Source organism: Xiphophorus maculatus, chromosome 20 (assembly GCF_002775205.1).
Source record: "Xiphophorus maculatus strain JP 163 A chromosome 20, X_maculatus-5.0-male, whole genome shotgun sequence".
NCBI classification, from domain to species: domain Eukaryota; kingdom Metazoa; phylum Chordata; class Actinopteri; order Cyprinodontiformes; family Poeciliidae; genus Xiphophorus; species Xiphophorus maculatus.
Window position 1 is genome coordinate 26714868 of NC_036462.1, and position 22636 is coordinate 26737503.

The 22636-nt window shown below is 42.1% G+C and overlaps 1 protein-coding gene across 7 annotated transcripts; it reads left to right on the forward strand.

The window, feature by feature from the left end:
* Window positions 1-60: 60 nt before the first annotated feature.
* On the forward strand, window positions 61-21851 carry dido1 (death inducer-obliterator 1). Of its 7 annotated transcripts, XM_023325236.1 has the most exons (17): window positions 61-147; window positions 1537-1610; window positions 3233-4256; window positions 5905-6304; window positions 7185-7544; window positions 10661-10877; window positions 13068-13614; window positions 13700-13859; window positions 13963-14079; window positions 14561-14710; window positions 14973-15132; window positions 15221-15268; window positions 15362-15743; window positions 15862-16009; window positions 16130-16219; window positions 16317-16512; window positions 17836-21851. In XM_023325236.1, exons 3-17 carry the CDS (start codon window positions 3397-3399, stop codon window positions 21273-21275), a joined length of 7275 nt encoding a protein of 2424 aa, XP_023181004.1. In that variant the 5' UTR covers window positions 61-147; window positions 1537-1610; window positions 3233-3396; the 3' UTR covers window positions 21276-21851. The 7 variants fall into 7 exon arrangements, with proteins under 7 accessions (XP_023181004.1, XP_023180998.1, XP_023181003.1 ...); XM_023325230.1 differs by having other exon boundaries at window positions 15221-15743; XM_023325235.1 differs by having other exon boundaries at window positions 14561-14662; window positions 15221-15743.
* The last annotated feature ends 785 nt before the right edge of the window (window positions 21852-22636 follow it).

The window sequence follows — 22636 nt, forward strand, 5'->3', positions numbered from 1 at the left end:
TCTCCTCCAGACCAATGGGTGGCGCTGTAACCGAAAGCTTTTTGTGTAAACCGTCAGCCATCTGCCGCAGTCAGTTAGATCCAACGGGATTGGAAAATGGAGGATTGATAGAAATGAGGGCATAGCGTCGGTATTTCTAACATGTAGGTGAGTACATTAAAGACATTTCAGACTCATATTAGTAATTATTTAACGTTTTTATGATATTCTCGAGTGTTACTGGTTTCAATAATTCTACTTGAAGGCAGCATTGAGACTGAATAAAGATGCCTCTTACGTTAGCCAAACCCGTTTTAGCTGTGGATAAGGTAACTGCGTCAATTAAATGTAGGTTGGTATTTGACGATTTTAGCGTATAGAATTTAATAAGGATGCCTTTCGGCTGGTGTGTATTTGCGTTGTTTGTTCGAGGGAGACATAAATGCTGGGGAATTAAAACCCATTAGCCGCTATAAAGGTTAGCTTAGCGTGTTGGCTTGCGAGTGCACGTTCTGCAGCGTTCACCTCCACGTTGCGAGACCACAATACAAATTAGGACCAAAGAGATAACAGCAAATGCAGTCTGTAAGTATTATGGGGTGCAGTGAGGTCGCTCTTTTATGTTTCTTTTACGTTTTTACTTATTGGTGGTGCTTCAGATGGCGAGGCCCGGATTATCGCTAGCTAACGCCACAAAAAAGGTTTTGGCGGAGTGTTTTTTTTTTTTTTTTTTTTTTTTTTACAATCATCGTTATGTAACGTGGGGTAAAATAACATACGGGGTCTAGAGACTTTAATATTAGTTCCTGGTTGTACTCAGTCCTACTATAAGCTCTGCTAGCGTCAAATTTTTATGAACATAGCATCTGTTCGTATATAACGTTACGATCAGGCATCTGTAATGCGCTCGTGCAGAAGGCCGTGTGCAGCCCTCCGGTTTGGGTGGCGCTTGGAAACAGCTCGTCCTGTTTACCGTGTGCTCCAGTCAACAGCTCGTTATCACTACCGATATCACTTCAACTCGTCGAAGGTGATTTAACATGAGAATATAGTTACTATTGTGTGTGATTTACTTTCTTTTTTGGACGAGCCCCTCCCATCTCTCCTGGCTACTGTTTGTCCTTTCGTTCACGTGGCTCGGAGTCGTGACCGCATCTGATTCAACGCCGTGCTACGCTTTAAACGCAACAAATACAAACGCTTAAAGCATTATATGACTCATGCTTTGAGTAAAAAAAATATGTGTTTATTACCTATTTTAATATTGTAATTTTTAAAATTGACTTCCTATTAAGGGCTCTGGTGTTTATCCTCCACATTCATATTTGTAAATATGGTTATTTAATAATCCCTTATGTAGTTAAGAGACTGTCAGAGTAATTTAAATGGATTGGATAATCGATATCAGTCCTGTTCATTCTGGTGTATTTGAGAAGGATCAATCTGATTTATTTTTCTAATTTTGTCACATCGTTGTATCCGAGTCCCTGTGACTGTGTGTGTGGGTGAGACTAACTGCTTTGTTTCTAAATCGTTTTTTCTTTTTTTCTCTGATAGAACCTTCAACCTGACACTGACGATAATTAATCTGATGTCCTTTAGCTTGACAAGTCATCACTACTGACGTGCAGGTATGGATTATAATGGATAATAATAACATTGTCTTTATTTTTAAGCAGCACTGTTTTTCATTTATATTATAGAAGGGAGAAAAATTAAAATAAAATTCTGAAATTGGTTAACAGTAGTAAAAGGAATGATGGTCAAAATTAAGTTTCAACTTTAGAATTCAGTCATTATTTAAAATACTACAAGACACTTTTTTATTGTCTTTTATATTTGTGACAAAATTAATGAAGAAGCAGTGGTTCTGTTTGAGGGCAGATGTGATATTTCACTTAAAAAAAAATCAAGCCATGAAAGTGTTTCTTAAATCTGCTTGCTTACCATGGTGATGCCTTTCAAAATACCCTTTAACACTACCGGAGTACTAGGTTTTTGATTTCTCCCCATACTTACTGATACAGGGCCAAAAGACCCTGAGTCCAAACTGACGACTCTGATGGCTCAAATTAGCATCCATTCTTCTATTCTTCTATTGTACATGTGGTCGTTGACCGTCAGGCCAGAAGGTAGGAGTGTGAATAGTCCATGTTGGGGGTGGGTATCTATGATGCCAACAGGAGATCAGATCTCCTGTAGGTAATGCTCTTCAGTCTAGTTTTGAAGCATACATGAAGTGTTTTTGGAGAGATGTGACCTTTTGCAGCTGATGTTGTGCTGCATTATCCAGTCTAAGTCAAAGTCTAAGTCTAAGGAACAATTGTGCAACTGTGAGATGCGTTGAGGCCATTACCAAGGTACTTAAGGGTACTTATAATCCTTCAGGCCATTTGGACAATCTCTAGACTGCATAGGAGTGTTGTCTACGTGGACTAACTCCAGCACTTCTAGTGTATGACTTTATATTGAATTTTAACAAAATTGCTCAATTTTATAATGCAAAATGTAATGATCTCTGCATGTTATGCAGTGTGTAAACCAATGAACAAATCATATTTTGGACAAAATAATTAATATACCTTAGGAACGAAAATGATCCTTTGAGGCATATATAAAAATACTTAAAATTTGTACTCTTATCTTTAAGCAGAATGCCTTTTGATTTAATCTTTTCCTCTTAACTTTTCCTTTTATTTTTAGGACATGGGAACTATTTATATTTTTTGAAAATGTTGATGGTACCTGTGTTTTCAAGTTGAGTGTTTTCTCAACTTGAAAACACTGCCCCCTAGAGGACATAGTGCAGGCTGCTATACTACAATGATCTAAATCTATTTGTTTCATAGTAACTTTAGTAATAACTTAAATGTCTTGAGTCTTCTTACAGATAGCATTACATTAAGGAGACTTTTATTAAAACAAAAATGGTTATATAAAAAAAGCAGTGTCAGAGTCATATCGTATCAACAGTGTGTGGAAGTGTAATAGAAAAACTTAACAGTTTATAGGCACTACGGTTTCCCAGCATTACCGCTAATGGACAGCCATCAGTATTTCAGTGACCCATAGTCATTCTATCGAGGTTTTATTTACTTCTATTGTTGAGGGTACAAATTAGATTATGTTTATAGCAATTTTAAGTTAAATGCATGGTAAACAATTTCTTTCTTTTTTTTTAACTATGCAGGTTTTTTTTGTGGCATTGTTGCCATAGTACACCTAGGTGATTGTCTGTTGTTGCTGTTTGCAGGCTCTCAAGAAGCAGAAAGCAGACTAAAGCGACCGTTTCAAATGACTTGGAGAGTCTGGCTACAGAGTTGCTAAAGCAACCAGCTGCAGCACTGAAGGCCACAACGTGAAGTAAAAAAAACCAAAACATTCAAACTTCCTGTTTTTCCACTGCAGTAGAGCACAATGCCAGTGGAGGCAACAACAGACAGTCCTGAGAGCCGCTGTCCGGTGCGGCGCAGCGGACGGCAGCCCAAACGAACGGACAAACTGGAGGAGTTCCTCATGACGACAAAGCGGGGCTCTAGGAAAAGCGCCCCTCCGAGCGTTGAAAGCGGAGATCCTCCTTCCCAAACGCCAACGGACGCCGAAACGGCGTCCGAAGCCAGTTTTGATGGGAACGCTGAGTCCAGGGCGGCGGAGGACAAAGCGGAGTCTCCGGAGAGGAGGACAAGAAGCAGCACCAGGAAGCAGGCGCAGAAGAAAACCCAAGGAGGCCGGCAGACGAGATCCTCAGGGAGAGCTGCGGTCCAGGACGAGGGGAGCTCTGAGAACGAGGAAGACAGTAAAGATGAAGGTCAGTCACAAGATAACAGCGAGGAGACGAAAGATGCAAAACCCGAACCTTGCGCTAAGACAACAGAGGGTGCCGAGAAGAAGGTTACCGAGGAGACGAATGAACCTGAAGGTGAAACAGAAAAGGAGACAGATGACGAGGACGCAGACACACCTGCAGTAATGACTCGCAGACCAGTCCGGACTTACGTCAATAAGAAGAAGATAGCTAAGAAGAGCCCCACACCGGCTAAAGCTCCTGCAGCTCTAAGCAGAAACATGGCTCCTATGAAGAAGGAAACAAAACCCACAGCAGCCGGGAAGATGAGCAAGCATGAGACGACGGAAGATGAAGATGACGACGACGATGATGAGTCCTTTACTTCTTCGTCTTCATCTACGTCTTCAGATGAGGAGTCTGACGATGGAGGCTATGACCCCAACGCTCTATACTGTATCTGTCGGCAGAAACACAACAAACGGTTTGTTCAGTATGTTGTCATTATGTCTGCTACCTCTTCCAGTTGGCTAATCAGAAATCGACATGTTCAGTGCCTTGAGAATTGAGCTTTCTCTTTGAACTTGTTCATGTTTTTATGTAATTATCAGAAACATTAATGTGTTTTATTGGGATTTTATGCGGTTGTCCAACGCAAAGTAGCACTTAATTTTGAAGTAGGATGAAAAGTCTTTCAAAATGTTACCCAGATCAAGATAACTATCCACACTGGAAAAATAACAGTCCGCTCATCATTGTATCTCCTAAAACAAGCTTATTGCTTTTTTATTCGCTTTGATTGTGATTTGACCTGTTTTCTTTTTGCTGTATGTTTGGTTCCACCATTTGAATGGGAGTATTGTGTTTGCTGTAGGGATGCTGAGTCAGAACATTCAAGTTTAAGTTTAGGAATAGAACAATATGTATTAGTGAACATTTATATGTAAATATATGAGATTATAACCAGGTGACTAATTTCTATTTCTAGTCCCAATTGGCAGGTTGATCTTAAAACAAATAAGATGCATAACAAGAAATGCATAAACAAACCTTAAAGTCTGAACATCTTTGCATATAATCAATATTGACATTGACAATATTAAGATTTTTTTATATATAATAAGTGAAAAGTCCCTTATTTTACTTGGAATTGTACTCCAAGTATGTGAAGCACTATTGGAAAAAGTAGCGTGACCACACAGCATTTTTCCTAAGTGGTATTGAACAGTCACCCCTAGGACCGGCCTGCATGCAGAAGCCTGCAGAGCTCTGTGGTAGAGCAGAGTGGGAGGAATGCATTAGGCTTGGAGCGTGACCTTCTTCCATCCGCTACGTGTCTAAAGTCAGTTTTTTTTTGTGTGTAACATCTGAAATATCTTTTTTCATTATTGCCTTGGTTTAGCTTCATTCATCCCCTTTGACCAACGGCCACGTTACCTTTATAATAAGTGTTTCGTAGTTGTTGATTATGGGTTGTGTTCATTTTTTTTGCCAGAATGACCAGATTGTTGCTGTCTTCCCTAAATGAGTTGTGATAAACTGCAGTGGCACTTTTTATGGCATCCAGAAAAAGGACCTTCCTCTTAATTCTCTTCCATAAAGGCCACATTTAGTCAGTAAACCATGTCATGGTAAATTTTCAGATGATTGATCGAAGAGTGAACTTTCAAAGCTTGTGATATTGTTTTATAACCCAACTCCACTTTAAACTTTATATTTATTTAGATGTTTTAAAAATGTAAAACTAATTATTGTTTGTTTTTTCCCCCCACTTGATAAGTGTGTGCTTTACTGGTGTGGTTCTTGGTTTTCGTAATGCTGTCTGTTCTCTAGTGAGGCCTTCATAGAACAGTTGGATTTCTACTGGCAGTAATTTACACACAGGCCAAGTCTGCACACTAGATAGGCAACTTCTGAAATCATTTAAGTATCTGCTACTTTATATACGTCTGACATAAAATCCCGATAAAATATGCTATTTACAAAACGTAAAATAGTTGAATTGGAGTATGACTGCAGTCCACCAATTTCCATTATTTCTGGTTTGCCTCTACATTAATTTCGTAAATATAAGGTTAACCATTCATTTCTGTTCGTAGCTATGTGAGAGTGAGGTTTGTATTCCGCATGTTGCTCCGTAGGTTTATGATCTGCTGCGACCGCTGCGAGGAATGGTTCCACGGCGACTGCGTTGGCATCACCGAGGCCCGCGGGCGTCTGATGGAGAGAAACGGAGAAGACTACATCTGCCCCAACTGCACCGCGAAGAAGAACCAGGTGGTCCGGCCCGCCATGGCCGTTCTCCCCACGAGCGCAGAGGCGAACAAACCCAGAGCAGACATTGCTTCTCAGGTTACCGCCTCAGCTTCCTCCGTATCTGCTGAGAAACTCTCAGCCGGCGGGGCGGGGCTAAGTCCATCAGCTTTTCAAGGGCTGGCTGCGTTTTCCACAGCGACCGGGACGGAAGATCAGGGCATCAAAGGCAGGATAGAGAAAGCGACTAATCCATCTGGGAAGAAGAAGATAAAGATCTTCCAGCCGGTAGGTGACTGCAGCTGGAAACCTTTCATATTGTCATCAGAGTAAGCTTTACGAAATATACACCTCATCATCCAGCTGTTTTCATCCTTAGCTTCTTTTCTTGTAGGGCTGCAACTAAATTTGATTATTTTTTTAATGATTAATCAATTAGTTTGACGATTAATCGATTAGTTGGATGATTAACTGATTGGTCTGACAATTAATTAATTGGATTAAAAAAATGGGCACATGGGCGTGCCGTGGTGGCGTAGCGCGACCCATGTTTGGAGGCCTTGAGTCCTCGTCGCGGGTTCGACTCCCGGACCCGGCGATATTTGCCGCATGTCTGCCGCAAGGGACACTAGAGCCCACAAAAGACCCCCTGGAGGGGTTAAAAAAAAAAAAAAGGCACATTGTGCAGATTTTTTATTTTATTTAACATTGTTTTATACAATGTTAGAAACATAATAGATTCAAATAAAACAAGTCAATTCATTTCTAAATAAAATATAATAATTTTATTGCCTAAAATTTAAAAGCAGCATTCCATTACTGAATCTGATCCAGTGAAGCTGAAACTGCCACTAGAGGAGTTCTAGGTAAAATGGATTTGCAGAAAAATAGATTTTTTTTCATAATTGTATGTGTATTTTGTACAGTTTTGGCTTAATCATGGCTCTGAATGTTACATTTTCAGCAAATGGCCTTTTTTGAGGCCATATAGTCCAGTTAACAATCGATTATTAAATTTGTTGACCATCTTGTAAATGGAGTCATCGTTTCAGTCCTGTTTTCTTGACAAATTTATTCACTGTATTCACACAGTTATAGCTTAGGGCAGACCTGCAATATGAAATGATCCATGTATTTGTTAATCTCGTTCCACGCCGATTTAAATCAGGCTATTCATCAGCCAGCCGAGCCCAAAGCAGACCAAAAGGCGGCGTCGGCTGTGGAGCCGAAGGTTCCGTCGGCAGCAGAGCAGAAAGCCCCACCTGAACCAGAGCAGAGGGTGGAGACGACGGTCGAGGTGAACACCACGCCGGCCGAGGAGGCGGCCAAGCAGAGGGCGGAGGATGACTCCTCCCTGCCTAAATGCATCGGTCCCGGCTGCGAGAGCATCGCCCAGCCGGACTCCGTGTACTGTGGCGACGACTGCATCTTGAAGCACGCCGCTGCAGCCATGAAGTCCATCACTGACATCAAAGAGCCCAAACAGAAGGACAAGAGCATGCCTCAGAAAAACAAGTCCACAGCAAAGGTAACCCGGACTGCCTGAAACAGTTTCCCCTGAAAGCACTGGTTATGTCCAATAAGGGTTGAGAAACAGTTTTTTTTTTTAATATATGATGTGGATAACTGCAGATCTGTGGCAGGAATATTAAACTTACAATGTTTACCTGTCAGAATCAGAGGGGGGTTTATAGCTGAGCACCAATGAATGCTTTAGTGTTTGGGCTGTTTTAAATTTAGGACTTGTTTTATATTTATCACAGTGTTCTTCCAACCAGAGTTTGATTTCAGAAGGAAAAAGGTTTTTCACGACGGTGTCAAATTGCTTGTTGTACTCGCCCTCTGCATTTTTAATCGTGCTTTAATTAAACTGAAAAAGGGTGTGCTATGAATGTGAAATATGTGTGGTCTTGGATCTTTTTAGCTCCAAAAAGCTCCACAGTTTAATGGTAACTGATTTCAGAATATGAACATGTTTAAATGTCGTTTTGCATTTCATCACAATCTGTCACTTTGTTGGGGAACACCAAATGACTCTTCATCCTGTGGAAAGCAGCTCCTAATGTTTCTGCAGCTGCACACCATATCAAGTCAAAATCTCCGTCACAGTACGAGTGCCGTGTAGCGATCACAAAAGACTGCTGGGATGCCACGGTTGGTAGGATATCGATGCTATGCAGGCAAATTCTGCATGCCAGTGATTTATTCGGCTTGTTAGGTTGAACTTTGTCGTCAAGACCCACATCGGACGTATATTTGTTGTGGCTGGGAGGTTAAAGTTTGCAAAATGTGGTGGGAGCATTCAGATTAAAGAACAATTGATATCTAACTGTATTCAGCAACAGTTTTGCAATTGCATGTTTTTTTTTTTAATATAGTGCATCTGCAAATGTCCACTATCTAATAATTGTGTCAAAGACAAAAGAAAAAAAAAATCATCTGACCGTTTTTAATAAGATTAGGACTTTTATGTCATTATAGGTCATCTTCTGAAGGTGTAAAATGTTGCAACTTTAAAAGAAATCTTAAATGTTTATGATCATCAAAATGAATACTACTTAATATCTTATCTATACAACTTTTAAAAAGATTTTTAATCTCACACAACAGAATGGGATGTTGAAGTTTCTGTTCACTGCTTCCTGTTAAATCTCTTGGGATGTTAAATATCAACGGTAATCTGCCTTTACAGGACAATTGCATTTGCCGCATAATATTTCAGAAATATTATGCGATATTTGATTTTCTTGAACGTTGAACGCATATTTCTTTCTACAGCTTTGACCAGGTGATGGACTTGTTCTTGGAGCCGCTCCAGATCTGATTCAGCTTTTTAACTCATAAATTACAAACTAAATTTCTCCACAGCTTGTGAAGCTGACAGGCATCCATTCTTCTATGTTCTCGTTCCTTTAAACTTGTATCTTTGACCTAAATTAGTGTTTGTGAGGACTTTTAGTGCAAGACCTCAAAGTAGATATTGTGTGTGTGGCCTGTTTTCTTGCAAACCAATGTTTTTCATATCGCCTGCTAAGTTTCTGAACTCTATTGTGAAACGGCTTTCTAAGAAATGACTTTTTTTTATAATTTACAAATGCATACTGGTGAAATACATTCAGCATGTTTCATTGTGTAAAAATGTAGCTGTTGAATCATAATAAGCAACAACAAAAGTACGTATATATCGTCCAGTCCCCTAGAGCTACTGTCCTGCAACCTTTAGATGCGTCTTTAATCCAACACGCCTGAATCTAATGGAACAGCTCGTTACCAGGCCTATGCAGAGTTGAATGACTTTAACCAACTGATTTATGTGTTGGGTCAGATGCATCTGAATTTTGCCGGATTGTAACCATGGAGGAGTCTCCTAATAAACATTTCTAAGCAGTGTGATTAGCTATTTAAATATTTTAGATTCAAGTACACCGAGTCTGACCATGCTGCAAACTTAAAAATGCACTTTCTTTCAAATTCAACACTACATTAGACTGTTTGTACATGAAAGTTGGTTTATGTGGCTAAATGAAACGGAGGAAAACAGAACTGATGTCCTTCGGCTCAGCTGGAACGTCGGTGAATAAAGTGTCCGTCATAGATGATGCCATATTTATGCGTTTTGTCACAAGGTCAATAATAATAAGGTCAATAATGAATTATTGTGATCTAGTGTCATCTTATTGCTCCAGATCTGAAATGATGTTTGCAAGCTAAAATAACTTGTTTTATTCAGACAGATGGGATTAATGTGAAGTAACAATTGTTTAATGAGAGCGAGAGCGACATGGGAGCCATTTTGCTTTACCACAGGTTGTGTTAAAGTCCAGTTTTGGAGGGCAACCGTCCAGAACCTTTTAGAGGCATCTCTGCATGAACACACCTGGATCAAATAATGATCATTTACCAGGACTTAGTAAAACTTGATTGCATGCCCAGGAGGTAATTAACCCATTTATTTGGGGTGTGTTGAACTTGGGACACATTTAACGGTGAAGGAAACAAGCTGTTGTGGATTAGAGATGGGGTCCCTTGACTGAACACCCAGTTTTTCAGACTGTTTTATTTTGACAAAAGCTGAATAGATTTTATGGATCTTTTTTTTTCTTCTGTTTTTTGTTTTTAATTTCTTTTTTTATTAGTTGTCGCTACTTCCCCTTAACACTACCAAAGTCACTCCATCCTTTGGACTAGCAGAGGATTAATACTACTAAATCCAGTTTCCCCTCATGTAGAGCTGATGGACACATTTTGAAAGTGTTCTGATTCCAAACCAGGTGACCTAAACTGGGGAGGAATGTGTTACAGGGCTTGTGTAGCTAATAATTGTTAGCTTAGTCTCTCACCTTAAGCAAATCCCTCTAGTTTTCTCAGCTGCCTCTCATCTCTGGTGTGAACTCTTTCCTCAATCCAAGTTTGTGGTTTCTGTGACGGTGTTGGCTTACTAAAGAGTTCTAATGTTGAGTTAGAACTCTTAATGTGTTGCTAATGGTGATGAACTGCCTATATTCTCTGACCGCAAGGCCTAATAGATGCATTTCTCACCAACAGAGTTTGTAGAATTTCCTTGAGTCTTTGTAGCCAGTCTGAATTCATGTGGTGGAGAATTTTCTCTGACTTGTGAATCTGCTTCTCTCCTCTCCTGTCCAGAAGGGTGGAGCCGGCGGGAAGGCACAGAAGAAGACCCAGAGGGCGTCGGACAGCGACGAAGACTTCAGCCCCGACCTGGATGAGGACGACGAAGACGAATACGCCGAGGAACAGCGGCCTCCGCCGTCCACTGCCTCCTGGTCCAGTGACCATAATTACATTGCAGTAACACCAGAAAAGACTACACCCATATCACCAACAGTGTTAAACAAAAAGTGTATGTATCTCCTTGAAGGTCTAGTGCTGCTGTTTTTAAACTGCATCAGTTGTTTTCCTGCTCTGTGTGTGGTTCCTGTGACGCTAACCTCATTCAGAAAGCGTCCCGTGTTTCTGGGGGACAACATGAACTGATCTGTGCAGGAGAAATATGATCTAAATAACGCAGAGACTTTTTTTATATAATGAATGGTTTTCAGTGTTGCAGCAGGTAAGTGTGAGGAGTAATGGCGACCAAAAATGAAGGAGTTTTACATTAAAAGGCACTCCTCATACAACACTGGTGGCTCAGGAGGAGATTAAACTGATGCTGTAAGGGATTGGCAGCTTTAAATTAAACACTTGAATCTCTCTGTGTATATATACTTATATATATATATATAATAAAGGTGGGCGTTAACCAAGTTAGGAATGTACCGGTCTGAAATAGGTTAACGGTTTTGAAGGCTAAAGCTTCGTTTCTGGATCAGATCATAATGAACTAGACATTTCGATGCCTTTGGGATAATTCCCCAACATTTGGGAGACACCAGGGATCACTTTTTAGAGAATCAGTTTGAGGTGGACTGAATGAAGTGGATTTATTAGGTGCTATCGTTGGGTTTTTTTCCCCCCAAATGACCTTCCTGATTTCCCTCCACAACAAGCCTCATCACATCCCACTGCTGTGCCTCAAAGGTCCTTCCTGCTGCAGGTAGGTGGGAATTTCTAAGAACGGCTCATGTTGAGCTGTTGCTATTAGTAAACATTTTACTTACCTGCCCTTCATGTTTGGGGGTGATGAGATGTTTCATTCATATTGAATGTGGTGCACCACTTATTTTTCCTAAGTGACTGGCTTTAAAATAAAAGGTGATAAACAGATTTTTGGATGCCTCCATTAATTTCAAGCGTTGTTGGCTTGCTGTCGGATGTCTTGACCAAGTTCAGCTGACACCAGAAACGTCGATGTAAGAAGTTAACGTCCACACTGTTTTTACGGAAGCAGTCGGGAGCGGCGAACGCAGCGGTGGGGGGGGGGAAGAGACATGTCTGCGAAGACGAGACCCTGAAGACGAGCGGTGAAGATCCTCCAGCTTCAGAAGGAGATGGAAGACTGAAGATTTCCTGTCTCTTCCTGGAATGGATTTGATGCATATGAAGGACAACATTACGAGATAAGCTCCCACTTGTGATCAACTGGAAGGAGTGAAGGTTATATAAGCATATGGAAAAAGTTGTGTTCAGCTGTTTTTGGTTAACCAGACCAAAGTGTAGAAAATTTGATTAGTTTCGTTGCCATTTTATGTAATGTTACAAAATCCCTAGAAAACACTACTACATTGGCGGCTTTGCATAAAATACTGTGGTTTTCTAGAGTTACCGGATGTACATTACTCTAAGTGTGCAGCTGTTGACTACAATTTAAATGAAAGCTACAGTAACCCTGAAAATGGAAGGTGTAATTTTGGGAATTTTGCAAAATTGACCACCTGTGGATTTTTGTTTGTTCCTGCACAATCCATGAGTAGGACTTCACCCAAATTCACCTTAAGAGGTTGAGTTTTGTGCTTTAGATACTTGTTTCAAGTATGTCGCTCACCCATTGATGAAATTAAAACATTAACTATTACCAAATTATTATTTAAATTTAAATGAGCCTGTCCAAGCAGTAGATGTGGGTTGAACACAGTGGTTAAAGCTGCTGTTCTAGAAAATATTCAAGTAACAGAAAATAGTAGATTGAGATGTTAGCTGCTTAGATGCTGCTGCTAATAGACCAGCAATTTGAACTTGAACAGGCAGTAATGCTAGATCACTCTGATCTTTTTTGCTTATTGTATTTGGGTTTGGAGAGTTTGGATATTGCTTTTTTTTTTAACTCGTATTTCTTTTCTCCCATTTTAAAATAGGTTTTATTAATACCAAAATGTACCAGCTTTCACAGCCATAAATAAAATGTTTGTTTTTTTTGTCTTCTTTTCCCACGTTTTTAAATAGCTTTCAGTATATTCTATTCTTTCTGATGTGACTGATTTATGGTTCCTGATTTTGAAATTCTTAAATTGTCATATTAATTTGAGGGTGATTTTATTGTGACGTATTAATAGACTGCTTCACAACTGCTGCTATTCAGAGGAACAAATTTTGCCTACTTTTTTTAAAATAAACATTTGGTTTATAAACATTGGGCTTTGTTCTTGGCTTACAGCTCCTCCCAAAGAAGAAAAGACTGAGAAGGAACGGAGCCTGTCACCCGAGAAATCCACCAGAATATCCTCAAATCTACGCAAAGGAAAGAAGAAGTCCCCTCCACAAAAATCCACTGCGGTTTCATCGAAGAGCAAGAAGTCTTCTCCGCAAGCTAGCAGCTCCAAGGTCTCCAAGAAACAGGCGACCACCCCAGCTAAAACCACAGAGAAGTACAAGAAACCCGGCCAGGCGCCGGCCCACAACCCATCTCCATTCCCCGCAGGTCCAATTCACGTCACAGGGGCCCTCAGAGTCACAAAGTCCAACTTCACCATTCCTAAGAAGCAACCTCAACAGAAAGACTCCCCTTCCCAGAGTCAGCCAGACTCTTCTTCCTCTCGAGTCCCATCCTCTCCAGTATCTTCAACGTCATCCAGCCGCTCCTCGTCTTCCAGGCATTCCCATCCACCTGGATCATCCTCCCACTCGTCCCCCGTGAGACCACCAGCCAACAACCAGATGAGGCAGAACATCCGGCGCTCACTCACTGACATTCTCTTCAAAAGGTGGGTTCCTCTCATCTCCAGGTGTGACAATTTTACTTTTTCTTTTATCCTTATTGACCGTTGAGAATGTATTTTCCTCCGACAGGGTGAGCGACAGCGATGATCTGAAAATGACAGAAAGTGAGGTGGGGAAACTTGCATACGCTATCGAGAAGGAGATGTTTAACCTCTGCCTGAGTACTGACAGCAAATACAAGAACAAATACAGGACCCTGATGTTCAACCTGAAGGACCCTAAAAACAAAGTGAGTCGGTCAAGAGCACATGGTACACGTGCAGGGAAGTTTTAAACGTTATTCAAGCCAACAAGGTTTTGAGGATGTTTGATGGACGGTGTGTGTGTTGCAGGGTTTGTTCTACAGGGTGATTGGTGGACAAGTTACTCCCTTCAGACTGGTGAGACTAAGTGCGGAAGAGCTGCTCTCCAAAGAAATATCCGAGTGGAGAAAGTTTGAAAGTTCAGAGGTAAAAATTCCTACTGCTTTTACGAATCAGATTTCCTTTAACGCGTGACCCTTTTCACAGTTTGGCAAATGGAATTGCAAAGTGGAAGGAAATTGAAATGTTTTTGTGTTGTTGTTTTTTTTACAGATCTGAGTATTTTGCGCTTTTGTTTTCTGCCCCCATTACTCAGACACTTTTAAATAAAATTGAGGGCAACAGATTTATTTTAGAGGGCCATTAATGTCGCCTACCAGTCCAAACACACCATTTCATTGGTGGAACATGATGGTGGCTACATCATGCTGTGGGTATTCATTAGAGATGGGTGGAGCTTGAAAACACGGTTTTTATTAAATTTTTTTTGCTAAAACTAGCAAAATCCACTCTCACTTTTTCTGTTGTACTATGTTTCTATTTAGAAAAAAAAAGTCAAATTATTGATAAATTCTTTTTGACCTGGAACAATTAGCAGTGAGGCACATCTTTGAATTTCCGTCCTCAGGGTCACTCTCGGGGTCGTTCGGGGCATTCCAGACATGGAAGCAGGCACGACACGGGCTCCCACAGCGTAGACATGGACGATGCTCCCCCATCCGACGCAGATGTATGTATTTCTGCTACTGCGCCGTCTTCTCGCTTGGGTTCTGCGGCAGTAAGTGGTGGCGAGCTTCTCTTCTGCATCTTCCTTCAGCCTGCATGAAGCTTGTGCATGAGGAAATCTGACAAGTAGCCAATAAATATTAACAAATAGAAATATATTTTTATTTAGTTGGCCGTCTTTGCAATTTCTGTCTTCATTTTGCTTAGGATGACTTGCAAAAAAAAAAAAAAAAAAGTGTCATAAGATGGGAGAATTGTGTTTTGTTTTATTCTTACATTTAAAATTTGATGGGATTCCTCTTGCGTTTCCTCAGGACCAAGACGAGGCTTGCTCAACTCCATCAGCGACCGCCCAACCCTCTGCTGACGGCAACACTGGCAGCAACATGGTGGATGTTTTCAGCAGCATGCTTAAAGACACCACTTCTGAACACAAGACTCATCTGTTTGACCTCAACTGCAAAATATGCACAGGTAATACAGGTTCACGGTAGTATGATGCTATTATGTTTACTCCAGTGTTTTTATTTCCATATCCATGCTTCAAAAATGTGTCTTCTAGGACAAAAGACAGAAGATGAACTTGCATCCAAAAAGGCCAGAGTCTCCAGTAAGCCTGACGTCAAACCACCCAGACACGAGTCAAGGTCATCCAGGTCTGGGGATTCACCTTCTGTCAATGCCGCGGCCTACCCTCCCCTAGATCCCTTATCGTCCCATCCGCCGGTTGCTCCACCCTACCACTCCAACGCGGGACCAGTTGTTCCAGAAACTCCGCCACAGCTCTACCAGGAGGATCCGAACACGATGGTGCCTCCCGCTCCAACCCTTCCGCTCGTCGCCCCCGCCGTCTCTTCCGTCAGCATCTCTCGGAGAGACCCTCGCATGGCCCGCCACGGCTCCGCCGTGAGCGTCGTGCCACCGGCCATTGAAAAACCCGCCAGTAACACAGCAGAACCCGTCCTGGCTCCTATCACAGCTTCTGTTGCTGCTCCGATGGACTCTGGAGTTAAAGTACCTCTGCCACTTCCACTGCCACCAGCGCCACCTCCACTAGTGGCTACGTCCAAATCTACGAAAAAAAGGTGTTCAGTCTTTCTGCTACAGTACTATCAAGAATAACTCAAAATATTGAATTGAGACCTACTTTTTAAAGTGTTGCATCAACTTATCTAACAGGAGGGTGTTTTTGATTTATTACAGCTCAGCTGAACCTCCTCCGGAGGGGGAAACGGCAATCTTCTTGTACGGTCAGGAGACGATATGGAAAGGATTTGTTAATATGCAATCAGTTGCTAAGTTTGTGACCAAAGCTTATCTGGTGTCAGGCTCCTTTGAACACCTGAAAGAGGTAGTTTCACCAAACCAAATTTTGGTTATACATTGTTTTCTTACATAAATCAAGTAGATTTTCTGTTTACTTCAATTCACATAGACATTCAACCTATTTCTCTTTGTCAATGTGGTTCAGGATTTACCTGACACTATCCACATCGGAGGCAGGATTTCTCCCAACACCGTATGGGACTATGTTGGGAAGCTGAAAACGTCGCTCTCCAAGGTTGGTTTAGAGAAAGATTAACTGGTAGAATAGCTGCGATTTCCTCTTCAAACGTCTTGTATCAAATTCTATTTTTCCCCCTCTTTGTGTTTTTTAGGAGCTGTGTCTGATCCGTTTCCAGCCAGCCACAGAGGAAGAAGAGGTAGCATATGTGTCTCTCTTCTCTTACTTCAGCAGCAGAAAGAAATTTGGCGTGGTAGCTAACAACAACCGGCGCATCAAAGACCTCTATCTCATCCCACTCGGCTCAAAAGACCCTTTACCCTCTAGGCTATTACCGTTTGACGGGCCAGGTAAGCATTTAGAAGGGATTATAGAAATACTGCTGCTATTTAAGTGTTGTGTGGTATTTGTTAATTTCCTGTCAAACTGTGATTTATTTATGTTTTTCAAACATACGGTAAGTATATTTTCTTTGTTCAGACTGGAATGAGAGCTTTTTTCTAACTGTAGGGGGTGCTCATGTTTCTTTTTGAGTCTCCCAACATGCTTGTATTATCTTCTGTATTCTTTTCTGTGTATTTGAAATTGTACGGCACATTTTCAATAAAGTTTGCTTTGCAGATTGGTGCCACATCATCCAGTCTCAATCTGTTGTTTCTCAAGACTTGGCTCAGTATATGTGTTAAATACACATATGATTAATAAATCTGTTTCAAGTCAGCCTTCAGTCAAGCTTTCTTTTAAAATGGCAACCATACAGTGACTTGCTTCAACTCTACCACGGAATCAAGTTGGATTCAAACACATTTCTGCTTATAAAAGACCAGCACTTTAAGTTTCTGAGACCGGTGGTTGAATAAAGGTGATCCAACAAGTCTGTATAGAGGTCAGGTTTTTCACCAAATCATGAAAAAATTAGGGTCTGTGAACAGATTTTAAATTAACTCAATCAGTTTAAAAGGAAAATATGTTCCAGTCTATGTATATATGTTGCATAATCTTTTTAGTACTGTATTCTGTTTATGTGTTGCATCTATTAAAAGACCTGCAAAGACCCTTATTTGCTTGTCTAAGCTCCTAACAAATGTCAGCAAGTTCATTGGCAGTAGCAACGCATCATTGGCAGAAACCAGTTAAGTTTCTCTAAGGTCTGATCTGATTATTTAATTGGAAGATTTGAACCCAACAGAAAATTAAGGAATTACACTTTATTTTTTAACCATTCATTCACTGGATTGTCCCTGGTTAAATTCTCTCGAGGGAGAGACTTGGCCAAATCAATCCTAATTATGCATTTAAGCTCATGTCTTCAGTCTATCAGATTTCTATTGAACATAAAAATGCATGAAACTACCTACTGCTGATTTTAGACTGAAAGACCTTAATTTTTACGTATTTAATGAAGAGGGTTAAAGGCAAATTTGTAGCATTTAAGTTCTCTATAGGATTTTGGCTGTTCTGATCTCTGGCCAATTGTTTTAATGCAAGACTGTATGTCTTCATTATAGCGAGAGGTTCTCTTTGATACCTTTGTTGTAGTCTGAAGCAGTCTTTTAGCTCTCATTCCAGTATTTTTTGTTTTGTACCTCAGCATTGTTATTGTTTGCTTTTAAATGTTTAATTTTTATGGATTTTGAAGTTCTTTCTCTGGTTCCTGTGTGTTTGCATCTCAGGACTTGAACCAGCTCGCCCCAACCTCCTCCTGGGATTGCTGATCTGCCAGAAGGACCGAAAGCGAGTTGGTGCGCCGCTTGAAACGGACGACAAACGGTCCAAAATTCAAACCAAAGACGCAGATGAAACCGGACTCCCAAAACCCGCTCCCGCAGTCAAGGCAGAGAGAAGCGCACGGCAGAGTCTTGAAATCCCCTTCAGCACGACTCCGCCAGGTTCACCTCCATCTAACTCTTCTGAGACTCCCAGCAGCAGCACCGCAAACACCGCTGTCTCAGTCCTTTCCTTGTTATCGGCTGTCAATGCTCCAGTCACATCCGCTACCCTTGGCAAGGATTCCACATCCGGAAGCTCTGCATCAGCCGCCACGCCTCTTCAAACCATTCTCAACACGATCTTTAGGAACAAAAAGCTGGACTCAGACGCTTCTAACTCTCCATCTGATCAAACTAGGGAACTTCCTGCCACCGCTACAATGTTAGACCCCATTGTCCAACAGTTTACCCAAAATCCAAAAGAGACATTGGAAGAAGAAGATGAAGACGACAGACCATATGATCCCGAAGAAGAGTATGACCCAAGTCTGGTCTTTAATGTGACAAAGAAGGCTGCTGACGAGATAATCAAACCTGAGGTCTGTAAGTCGACTGAGGTGGAAGCAGCTGAAACTGACGATGTGGAGTACGATCCTGAAGATGATTCGATTTTTGATGATGTAAAAACTGTGATACCGGCCCAAACTAAGCCCGTAGCTGAAAATGTGCCTGATGCAAAGATGATCCTGGAAAATCTTCGAAGAATTGGCGATCAAGCACTGCAGAAGCAGGCAGAACAGCAGACGTTGTCCACAGAGACAGCCGCCGCAGCTTTGTTACTTCCAGACACACTTGCCAGCAGTCACTTACTCCAACTTGGCAAGAAAGTTGAAGAACTAGTCAAGTCGTCAACGGTTGCTCCGCTTATCAACCAGAGAAGAGATCCAAGACAGAGCAGGGATCCTCGCCAGTCTGTGGGTGAACAGAAACAGTCTGAACCGGAACAAAAAGAGGAGCCGTCGTCTCCTCCTCCTTTAACCGAACCATCTCCTACCTCTGCACCTCTGGCACAAGAGCAATCTCCACCTAAAGTAGAAGAACATGCTGATGCCCCACAAGGTCCTGAGACTTCACTGGCTCAGGAGGAGGAAAAAAGTGAGACGGCGCTTCCTTTCATGGACTCGGACAATGAAGAGGTTTCAATTCCTTTACTGGGAGAGGAGGTGGAACATAATATGGAGGTCAGCTACATGACCGATAGAAAAAGGAAAAGAGACGAAGACGACAAAGAGGAAACTGAAGTGGACAAATACAGCATTTGGCCAAATGCTGCCAGTATCTTAAAAGCTGGCGATGATTTAAAGTACGAGGAAAACAGCCAAGATGTCCCATCTTCGCGGTATCGCAGAGAGTCTGCAGACATCTCCACGGTAACGTCCGCCATCCCAGTACTCACTCAAAGCACGGTGGCCGATGCTCACTCGCATCACATGCCGCACCACATGGCCTCCTTCGATAATGAATACCGACCGCCAGTCGATGTTCCACCACAGTCCAGCTTTGTCCCTCCCCACCCCATGCAAGGTCAGAACCTGATAATGAGGCCTCCGCCACAGTCTATGCTGCAACCCATGCAAGGTCCTCCTCTAATGTCCGGTCCTCCTTCGATGCAGGGGCCTCCCCCAGCTATCCACGTTCCTCCCTCTGTTCATGGTCCTCCCCCACGTCAAGTGGATGGCAGTCAGCAGTACGGCCCAACTCCGACATCCTACCCACCCTATCAAAACCAGAACCAGTGGCCGAACAACCAGCACCAACATAAGCAGCCACCTCCTCGACCACCAATACAAAACATCCTGCCGCCTAGGGGACCCCCTCTTCAGTTCCCTCCAGTTTCTCAGAGAGCACCCCCTCCACAAATATTTGATCCCTCCATGACCCCTCAACACATTGGACTACAAGGCCCACCTCCAAATATTCACCCACCTCCAAACTTTGAAGGACAGAACAACTTACTGCCACCAAGATTCTCTAGTCCTCTACCTCCTTTTAATTTCCCTGCTAACAGAGGTCCTCCTCCATCTTTCACAGGACCCCCACCATCTGCTCACTTTGATACCAGGCACCCTCCTCCTGCTCTCTTCCCAGGCCCCAGGGGTCCCCCACCAAATCAGCATTACAACAAAGACACTCCCAGTAACTCCTTCAATCCCAGTTTGGACCAGAATCCAAATCCTCCCCAATATTATAAAGAGAATCTTGGTCCTCCAGCACCTTCCGCTTATCGTGGACCTCCGCTCGACCAGTACGAGGATAGGAGAGGACTGCCTCCTAGCACGGAGTTGAGTGGACAGCTCTTCCAACCACATAACCAGTATGGCGGTTCAAGGCCACCGCCATCTTCACCGCTAGAGAGACGGTCTTTCGATGAACCCCGAGGACTCCCGGCTCAGGAAAATAGGCCGCATCTTTCTCAGATTTCAGAACGCTACCGTTTTGATTGGCATTCGGACGATCCCAGACCTGTTCGCCACGGCATGCCGCTTCTGCCACCATCTGTAGACGGACTACACGGCCCTCCCAGTCGCCACGGAGGCCAAAGTCCAGACCTACCGAGGGAGGACCACTGGCGGCGTCTTTCTCCGGAAATGAGAAGGAGGAGTAGTGCCACCCATGATGATTTAGAGCCTCGCTCCGGAGAACGTGGAGAGCGTGGAGAGCGTTTGAGTCGCTTTGACATACCACACAGAGAACTCAGTTCTGGCTCCTCACAGTCCTTAGAGGAGAGGCAGAGAGAGCTCTCTGAAGACCATAGAAGGGAGAGAGAGAAGGAAAGTCCTCATGGTGGCAGGCCCCCCTGGGATAGGGGGATAGGCAAGCGCTGGAGTCGGGAACAAGAGTGGGATAGAGGAAGGGAGAGGGAGCGGGAACCAGAGCGTGGAAGAGAAGGAGACCGGAGCAGGGGGAGGGACAGTGAGAAGACCAGGGACGCAGAGGGAGAGAGACACAGGGATCAAGACTCTGAGAAAAGGAGGGAGAGAGACAAGGAGAAAGAAAGGGAGAGAGACAGGGATAAGGATAAAGACAGGCCTCGGGAATCTGACCGGAAAGACTATGACCGCGACAGAGCGAGAAACCGAGACAGGGAGCGGGAACGAGACCGAAGACGAGATCGATCAAGAAGCAGAGACCGCGACCGTGGAAAAGACCGGGGAAGAGAGAGGGAACGAGAAAAACAGCGAGACAGAGAGCGGGACCGGGATCGCGAAAGAGAGAGAGATCGAGATCGTGACAGAGATCAAGACAAGAGGAGCAAAGAAAAGAAAGAGGACAAGAGAGAGAGTAAACGCGATTCATCCAAGGAGAAAACTAAGAGTACAGACAATGACAAGCACTCTTCCTAGGCTCTGTTTTATAGACATTACATCTTCCTTGCTCCTAAATCTTCATCCAAACATCACTGTAAATGTGTATGAGCAGTATTTTGTTGAATTTCCATTTTCAAACGGTTCTCTGGAAAAAACTCTAAACAGACAATGTTTGTACTCTTTGTCACCTTACGATTTCTACGTTTGTTTCTTTATTCCCTCGAGTTACTTGAGTACAACACATTGTGTAGGCTTCCAGTCCTGACAAATGAACTTTTCTCTGGTTGCAATGTGTTTTTTTTGTTTTTGTTTTTTGTGTTTCTTGTTTTTTTCTGAATAAAACAAAATAATGTAACTGATTAACACACCATTTACAAAATGTAAATATGCACATATTTCTGTATATACTGATGTTTTTATCCAGACTTTTCTAAGTGCAGAAAATAAAAGCCATATATATGAGGTGGATAATGTGAAGCTTAAGGCAGCGCTGTGGACACGTGTCCAGCTACTTTGAACTAAGCTTTTTATCAACAGTGTACATCCCATAGTGTTGAGAAAAATGTCCAGTTTGTCTCAACTCAACCAATTAAAAATGTCTCCTAAAGTTTATTTGTTATGGTCTCGGTTTTTTCTCCTTATTTAAACAAGAGTGGCGTACAGCGTCACATGGCGGTGTGCAAAGTGCAGTTGTTTAGCATTTATGTACCAGATTTAGGTAACAAAACTAATTCTTAACTTGTTAAAAGCTACAATTACAGTGATTCAAGAAAAGTGTTTGAATTTACTCTTGAGTTTATGTGAACTTCTGGGTGCTAGAAAGAGACGGCTAAAGGTACGACGCAACAGATAAAGCAAATGTTTTTAGAGGAACAGTGTAGTCATAAAATCCTGCTTTTTATGGGTTTTTTTTATCAACATACAGCATCTGTAATAATTGAAATAACCCTTTTATGATCCAAAAACTGGAGTAGTGTCATGCGTTACTGACTAGCTCACGAGGAGCCATATTGAAAGCAAACAGACCCTCAGATCAGTGGTTACTAAACTTCCTAGCTTTTGACCCACAAAACAAATGTGTAAGAGCCTTGTGACCTCGACTCCTTGAGTGTACAAACATTTTTACTGAATTAGAAAGTGATTTAATAAAATCGTAACAGGACTTTATTGGAGTCCTGTTTTGTCGTTTACAAAATAGAATACAATTCTCATTTGTATTTTTGATATACGTGGGTTATGTTCTCAAGAGTGTCTAAACACTCAGACATTTATATTTGTGACCCCAGCTTTATCTTATCTCAAATATGATGGAAGCAACATCCTACTTGCTGTGTCCTCTACCAACTTTAAACACGACATCTTGTAGGTTTGCTTTTTTTGTTTTTAAAGCTCATTTC